This window comes from Neophocaena asiaeorientalis, unplaced genomic scaffold (genome assembly GCF_003031525.2).
Source record: "Neophocaena asiaeorientalis asiaeorientalis breed wild unplaced genomic scaffold, Neophocaena_asiaeorientalis_V1.1 scaffold91, whole genome shotgun sequence".
NCBI lineage: Eukaryota > Metazoa > Chordata > Mammalia > Artiodactyla > Phocoenidae > Neophocaena > Neophocaena asiaeorientalis.
Genome location: NW_020173198.1, coordinates 635,288 through 643,623, shown reverse-complemented (window position 1 = coordinate 643,623; position 8,336 = coordinate 635,288). Strand labels below are relative to the sequence as shown.

At 42.8% G+C, this 8,336-nt stretch overlaps 1 protein-coding gene and 1 long non-coding RNA gene across 2 annotated transcripts; one reads left to right on the top strand and one right to left on the bottom strand.

Moving 5' to 3' along the window:
- Positions 1-580: 580 nt before the first annotated feature.
- On the bottom strand, positions 581-3,197 carry LOC112399463 (uncharacterized). Its single transcript, XR_003003228.1, has 3 exons — positions 3,072-3,197; positions 1,016-1,215; positions 581-679 (listed from the first exon to the last, which is right to left on the bottom strand). It is a non-coding gene; the product is annotated as an uncharacterized LOC112399463 (long non-coding RNA).
- A 202-nt stretch (positions 3,198-3,399) lies between these two features.
- On the top strand, positions 3,400-6,688 carry MRPS17 (mitochondrial ribosomal protein S17). Its single transcript, XM_024744522.1, has 3 exons — positions 3,400-3,525; positions 4,083-4,222; positions 6,265-6,688. Exons 2-3 carry the CDS (start codon positions 4,100-4,102, stop codon positions 6,532-6,534), a joined length of 393 nt encoding a protein of 130 aa, XP_024600290.1. The 5' UTR covers positions 3,400-3,525; positions 4,083-4,099; the 3' UTR covers positions 6,535-6,688.
- Positions 6,689-8,336: the final 1,648 nt, after the last annotated feature.

Genomic DNA, 8,336 nt, shown 5'->3' with positions numbered 1-8,336 from the left:
ATTGCTGTACACCAGAAACTAACAGAACATTGTAAATCAACTATACTTCAATTAAAAAAATTAGACAACACATTAAAAGGATCAAAAAACATGATCAAGTGAAATTTATCCCTGGGATGCAAGAATGGCTCAACATACACAAATCAATCAATGTTATATACCACATTAATAGAATGAAAGATAAAAATCATACGATCCTCTCAATGGATGCAGAAAAAAACATTTGACAATCCTGTCATGATTTAAAAAAAAAAATCAACAAATTGGGTATAAAAGGATATACTAAAGATATCTGCATTCCTATGTTTATTGTAGCATTATTCACAAAAGCCAAGATATGGAAACAACCTTAGTAGTGTCTGATGAATGAATAAGGAAATGTCATATATATATACATATATATATATACAAAATACTATATATATTTTTACATTATATATATGTGTATATATTATATAAATACAAAATGCCATCTCTATATATGTATATACAAAATACCATAGACTGTGTGACTTATAAAAACAGAAATTAATTGCTTACAGTTCTGGAGGCTGGGAAATCCAAGATCAAGGTGCCAAAACATCTGTGTTTAGTAAGGGCCCACTTCCTGGTTCATAGACAGTGTCTTTTTGCTGTGCCCGCACATGGTAGAAGGGAGCAAGGGAGTTTTCTTGGAGTCCTTTTGTAAAAGAGATTGAATCCCATTAATGAGGGCAAAGCCTAATCACTTCCTCAAAGCCCCATCTCCTAATACCTTCACGGTGGAGGTTAGGATTCAAGATAAGAAATTTGGAAGGACACAAACATTCATACCATAGCAGTGACCGTGAGGAGAAATGGATGAGAAGGATGGGTTGGGGGGCAGGGGGTGGAGGGAGAAAGAGAGGGAGATTAAATATGAGAATGAATAATGTGTATATGGGTTATGGGTTAGGGGACTGGATGGCTGACCAAGAAGCTTATCAAATGTGGGGATGTTTTACTCCTTTCCAAAAGCATCTGATTCATGTCTTACACCATGGATGATCGCATGTTGTTTTCCATCTTCTAAGTGCCGACTTCTTTATAGGTTAAATTTTTGTGGGTGCAAGCAGCCGACATTGACTCTGGTTGTATAGTCTCTTCAGGACACCTCCCTCAGGATGCAGTAGCTCCAGGATGCAGTAGCTCCAGTCACCTCCCATCCTCCGATCAGAGCACTCAAGATTCATATTCCTGGAAGGTAATTTGATTGGTTCAGCTTGGGCCTCGTGCTAAACAAAGATGGAGGACTTTGATTGGCAGACCCATTGCAGCTACAGACACAGGAATTCACAAAGGCAAATCAAGGTGTTTTTACCACAGCAGACAGGACACTAAGGGGTGATAGGACTCAATCGGATCCCCCAAAATGGTATAAAGATTCCCTTAAACTGAGGACATTGAAGATACAGCAGATGCAGGAAAAAAGCCTTTTCAGAGTGTCCCTTATCTGACTAAAGGCAGAGCTTTCTTTTTTTTTTAAAGACAATAGCTATTCTTATAATATATATTTTTTTAATATTTATTTATTTTGGCTGTGCCGGGTCTTAGTTGAGGCATGTGGACTCCTTAGTTGAAGAAAGTGGGATCTAGTTCCCTGACCAGGGATCGAACCCGGGCCCTCTGCACTGGGAGCAAGGAGTCTTACCCACCGGACCACCAGGGAAGTACCTAAAGGCAGAGCTTTCTAAGAGTGAAGCTGCCGTAAATCCCCTCTCAGGGGAGATTCCAGCTAGGAAGGAGACCAACAAACCACTGGCACCAGGATGAGAAATTGTACAAACAAACATTATCACAAACTGTTATACTTTCCATTGTTCTCATAAAAGCCCATTTGCCTTTCCTAAAAGTCCACTTGTTTTCCTAGAGGCCCTTTCTCCCTCCTTCCTTCCCCCTATTAAGTTGGTATATAATCTCCTATTTCTAGTTGTCCAGGAGTCTCTTCATCTGCTCCTGCATGCATGTGTAAATAAACCTTGTCTTTTCCCCTGGTAATCTATTATCACTTCATTCACAGCCCCACCATCGACACTCAAACCTGTTAGTAAAGTTTTCCTCCCAATGAGGGTTGGAAAAAATCAGCAGATGTTTTTTCTACCTTTGATGGTGTGAAATGATTTGATTTGCATTTAAAAAAATCATTCTGGGGGGACTTCCCTGGTGGTCCAGTGGTAAAGAATCCACCTTACAATGCAGGGGACACAAGTTCAATACCTGGTCAGGGAACTAAGATCCCACATGCCACGGGGCAACTAAGCCCGCACACCACAACTACTGAGCTCGCGCACCTCAACTAGAGCCCACATGCCGGAAACTACAGAGCCTGTGTGCACTGGAGCCTGCGTGCCACAACTAGAGAGGAGAAAACCCACACACCACAACTAGAGAGATGCCCGCGCTGCAACGGAAGATCCCGCATGCCTCAGTGAAGATCCAGCGTGCCGCCGCAAAGACCCGACACAGCCATAAATAAATAAATAAATAATAAATCTTAAAAAAAAAATCACTCTGGGTATGTCATTGGTTTTATTAACAAGAGAAGTTGTAAGCTTGCTTGTAAAAGAAAGGAATTTAAGTTCATAGCTAGAGGGAAATATGATATCCCAGAAAAGTTTTTGTTCATATGAAATAATGCATATAAAGTTATTACCACTTTCATTGAAAATTAGCTCCCATTTCTGAAATTTCAAACATCTCACACTCTCCCCACCACCGTCTCTCCTTTTAAATTCACTTACTAAGCGTGCCCTTGGCCTTAATTCTTTATCTGAATTCACACTTCAATCTAATGACACCACTTTTTTTTTTTAACCCTCCATTAGCTCCCTCCTAGTCTAGCAATTCCCTAACAAGAGCCTAATACGTTCCCAGCCTTCCTTCTGAGAAGGCGTCAGCAGCAGCCCACATGTATATGTACCCACACCAGACTTCTCTCCATCTCACAGATATTGAAAATTAACACCTAAAGTCATTCTAGACATAAAAATCTCCCGAACTTTATCTTAAATACAACTGCTGGGGGTGGAAACCCTTAAACATTTCAGTCTCACCATTTGGCAGCGTCCAATGTTTCAACGTTTGACGAATGAATTAAGTTCCTTTGATTTGGAAGGCCTTGTCCAATGCCTGGGAGCTCAACAGAAAAAGAGGGAAACTAAGTGGAACGGATAAAGGAAAGGCCGAATCCCAGCGCTCCAGCCGCCGTGCAGGTGTGGAAAGCAGAGGTCAAGGTGTCCAGTTAAGCCACAGCCCGCGGCTCCTTTTAAGGGGGAGTGGGCGGAGCCCTGACTTTAACCCCGCCCAGGACTGAGGGGACTCGCGGCCAATGAGAGGGCGGTCCGGGGTGGAGCGACCTGCGTGCGACGTGACGCCATCACGCTCCGGTCGGCGCTCCGCAGGGCGTGCGCCGGAACAGTGGACTCTGTAGGTGACCGCCGCCGCGCTTCGCGGTAGAAGTGGGGTGGATTTCGGAGACCGAAGCGCCGCGTCGTGGGAGCCCTCCAGGCGAGTCGAGTCGAGTCACCCGACCTCGGGGTTTTAGGGGCGAAGGGATCAATCACCCCCAGCCTTCCTCAGGCTGGGCGGCATGGACTCACTATTAATTGATCTCGAAAGCAATGCCAAGTCAAGGTCTCCGGTGGAGAGGACACCACGGCCTCGCCGCGTCGGCCTTTCGTGCCCCAAGTAGCCAGGCTGTGAGCGTCTGGGGAGAGGCAGCCCAGCGGGGTGGAAAGCAGTAGGGACGCCAGTAAAGGCCAGTGTTTATTAGCGCTGTCGGGCACCTTACAGGTTAAATCTTCAAAGCACTCCTGTGAGTAAGCCCTGTTGTTATTCCCATTTTGCAGAGGGGGAAACTGAGGCTTAGAGAGGTTAAAATTACAGCTTTTAAACAGTATAAAGATGGGAGGTTGAGTAGTTAAGAAAATAATGAAACGTTTAAGCAACTCAAGCGGTGATTCCAGAGGGCCAACAAAAGCTGTTTCTGAGGGGCAGTTCTAGTGACAAAATTCATTTGGTGAGTCACAACCATCAGAATATTGAACTTTGGAATTTGTTTACAGGTGACCAAAGCCACACAATGTCAATAGCTCGTTCATCTGTCCATGCCAAATGGGTCGTGGGGAAGGTGATTGGGACAGCAATGCAAAAAACTGCTAAAGTGAGAGTGACCAGACTTGTTCTGGATCCCTATTTATTAAAGGTAAGGAACATCTCTATTTTCAGGTGGCATTGATAAATCACCAACATGTTCTGGGTTCTGAGCAGAAAAACACTCCCCTGTCAGTAAAGGTGCATTGAGCATCTGCTGCACACTAGACATTGTGCTGGTCTGTGGGTGTAACAAAGTGAATTAATCATGGTTCACACTCACATTTTAGAGACACATAGAGTTGATTTCAATTCAGTCTATTAACTGCTGTAGTCATTCTATGTGCAAAGTACTGTGGGAGCAGAAGACTCCTCGTTCTTCCTTCCCACGTTGCTGAGGAGAGCATTCTTGATTATATAAGACATATGAGCTGAAGCTCCAAAAGGATTTTATCCAGAGGACCAGTTGCGGGGCAGGAGGAGTTGGGGGACTCATTCCATGATGAATAGTTTGTGGAAGTTTTTTTAGCCATGTATTTACCTAAAACAAATAGACTGCTAGTTATTTCGGCAGCAAAAATGGGTTTATTCGGGATCAGCAGAGAATTGCAATTCAGGGTCTGCAACATGATGAGCCACGTGCGAGTCTCCCACAAAAGTGGTGCGGTGACCGGGGAGGAGAGTGCTTTTACAGAGGGGAAAGGAAGTTGGGAGGGCATGGTAAACAAAGAGTCCATGACTCTTGACTGGCTGAGTTGTTGCCGGGAAAGAAGAGCATGTCTTTCTTCCTGTTGAGCTCTGCTATCATCACAGGGTGTGAGAGCTTCCCCTTCTGGTCTCCTGACTCTGTTTAATTGAGGTTTCTGTTTATTAATTCCTTACACATGAAAGGGCATGACATTCTAACTGGAGCAGCAAGTGGTTCGGCAATGTTGAGCCCAGAGCTTGGCACTAAGTAGACGCTGTTGTTGAATGAACACGAGAAGGATTAGAGCTGGAGTATGAAGGGTCTTTTATGTTGTGTTTTGGATTTCATCCTATAAGCAAAGGAGACAGAGATAGGGATGAGGAGTGGAGGTAAAGAAATGGGTAAGGAGGTTATTGCAGATGTCTAGGATGGAAATAGTAAAGAACTGAACAGTCCTGGGAGCAGTGAGGATGGAGTGGAAAAAGATTTCAGGAAAGAAGGGACAGCGTCCTTGATTTGGTAGATGTGCAAAGGGAGGGAGGGGGAAGTGCCAAGGATGTTTCTGCATTCAAGGTTGGGCACACTGGTGGGCACAAATGCTGTTTGTTATCTAGGATCAAAAACACAGGAGCCTTTTCAGGGTCTTGTGATGCTGGGGAGATCCCAGCCGGGAGAAGGACGTTGGATCTCATTGTCCTCCTAGCCCTTCGACTCTCCCTCGAAGCCTCTCAATGAAATGGCTTGATCCCAAAGCAAAAACAAAAACAAAACCACAGGAGCAAGTTGAAGAGTGATGGCATGATCATTGGCCTTAGAATCAGAGGGCCTTAGTTTGAGTACTGGCTGTTGGTTACTAGCCATGCACATTACTTCACCTCCTTGAGCTTGTTTTTCTCATCTGTTAAATGGGACTACATGCTGTGGCAGGGTTGTCTTGAGGAATAGGTGATTCTAGTTCTCATCTGTGGCTTGTTTGCAATACTTTGAGTGAGGCATGAAGCTAAGTGCTTTATGAACATTATAATGTTTCATTCTCTTGATAACTTTAGAGGCGCAGGTATTGGAGCCTCATTTTATGGTGGGGAAAAAAAACCTGAGCTTGGAGTAGTTAAGTGACTTGTCCCAAATCACACAGCTAGTGGTGAGATAGTGTGTTTTTAGGCTGGAGAGAAGGCTTTACTGGGAAGGAAGAATTTAAATATTGTAGAAGAGGATGATAACTGATAGAGCAAGGGTACTGCAGGAAATAAGCAGGAGAGCTCCAGACAAGATCAGTTCTGGAAAAGTCATTGCCGTTTTCCAGAAATTAAGCAGCTAATTTTTGTATTGGAAGTCTCCATGAGTATGTTATCTATTTTTTCCCCCAAGTTCCAGCTTGTTTTCTGTGCATTCCTTTTTCAGATTTTGTACTGCATTGCCAGGTCATGGATGGGAACTACTGATTTGTTTCCTCCTTCTCTCAACAGTATTTTAATAAGCGAAAAACCTACTTTGCCCACGATGCTCTCCAGCAGTGCACCGTTGGAGATATTGTGCTTCTCAAAGCTCTACCTGTCCCGAAAACAAAGCACGTGAAGCATGAACTGGCTGAGATAATTTTCAAAGTTGGACAAGTCATAGATCCAGTGACCGGAAAGCGCTGTGCAGGAACCACCTACCTGGAGAGTCCAGTCAGTCTGGAAACCACCCACCTAAGCAAAAACCTGGAAGAACTCGATCTCTCTTCAACACAGTGAAGGAGGATTGGAAAACGGAGCCAAAAGGGAAGGATTTCTAAGTTTGCTTTATGGAAAAATTTTTATAAGTTTCCTCACAAACCGTCCAGTTTCTCTTCTGGTATTTATTAACTAGCTAAAAGTAAATAAAGTAAAGGCCTTGTTATAATTTTTCATAAAGTTTTACAGTCATGTTTCAAATTTCCTTCTCAGCGAACATACTTTCCTGTTACACTAAGTGTGCCTAGCAGTGTGCTGCATTGTTTTGTAAGCTCACTGTTTTAGAAGGTGGTTTTTTGTTTTTGTTTTCATTCAAAGGAATCTGGAATTTATCTTAGAACTTTTATTTTGGGAGAAGAAAACCTTTTGGTATCATAAACAGATAAGACCACATTAAGTGTATATTTATTTTTGATACTATATATTCGAAACTAAGTTTTTCTCTGATTTAACCAATTCCAAATGGAAACAGTTAACATGCTGGGGTCAGATTTTATCAGATTAAAGTCTGTATTAATAAGCATGTTGACACGCAGAAAATAAAACTAAAATTCTGTCACTTTTCTCCTGTATCCTAGGCTAGATTAAATAGGAATGAGTTCTTAAAATCTGATACATTGATGAAGTTGTAGAATTTCTCACACATGCATTTGAGTTGGAGAGTTTCAGAGTTTTATTGCTGTTCATTGATAAACTGTGATACCTTAGATTTTGACCTGATGAAACACTGAGCTATATATTTCAGTTTTCTGGCTCCCGGAAAGGACTTGGAGTATATTTCAACCTCAACAAATATGTCAGTATTTGAGTAATAACCACAGGCACTGCCCCCTCCTCAGGGCTTATAATCTCCTGGGCAGGTATGCACAAGTATCTTCATGACAAACACAGAAACACATGGGTGGGGGAGAAATTGGGGTGACTTTCCAGAAAAAAATGAGAGAATGCTAGAACTGAATCTTAAAGGAAGAGTCTCCAGTTTAGTGCATGAGGCATTTGGAAAGGGCATTCCAGGCAGAGGAAGGGGGTGTAAAGTCCTCGAAGGATGAGAGAAAGGACTGTAACCAAGGGGTTTTGGAAGCGGTGAGCACTGCTGGGACATTGAACAAGAGTGGAACTCAAGTAGAGAAATAGGCAGGAATTGTAAGTGGTGGTGGGTTGTTTAATGTTTTAAAGAGTGATATAACTAGATTCACATTTCTGTAAAGTAATAGCATCTGTGTCAGGAATAGACTGGAATGGGAAGGATTGGAGGTAGGGAGACAGTGACCTGTTCAAAGATTGGTCGGTCCTAAGACATAAACTGAGTTGGGCAGGGAAGATGAAAAGAAGATAGATGATGTTCCGAAGTAGAACTCTCAGGGAGGATGAACCGAAGGGAGGCATCTTAGACTGTCTGCTAAGGGGGTGGCTATGCGGTACTGGTTATCCTGGAGGGGAGAGGACACCTGCCCAAGCTATCTCTAAAAGCTCAAATATTTTAAAGGCTTACCTATACTCTAATGTATCATTTTTATCTTAACATAGATACTTTTCCTGAAAATCTTGGTGTAAAAATTATCCTCCAGGAAGATGCCCCATGTTTATCCTATGACATTGTAACCTAAGCCACACACCTGTGAAATAAGAGTATCTCCTTCCCCCCAGTAAAAAGCACTGGGTTAATGGAACTTCAGAGCAAAATGATAGTGGAGAAAAAAGTGCAGAATGAGTGGCCTAATACTAAACACAAAAGCCAGGTCAGCAAAGAAATGCCTTCCAAGTTAACATTTCAGGAAAATAGACTTGAAAGCATTTGTCTCCTGAAATAGAGCTGAGAAATT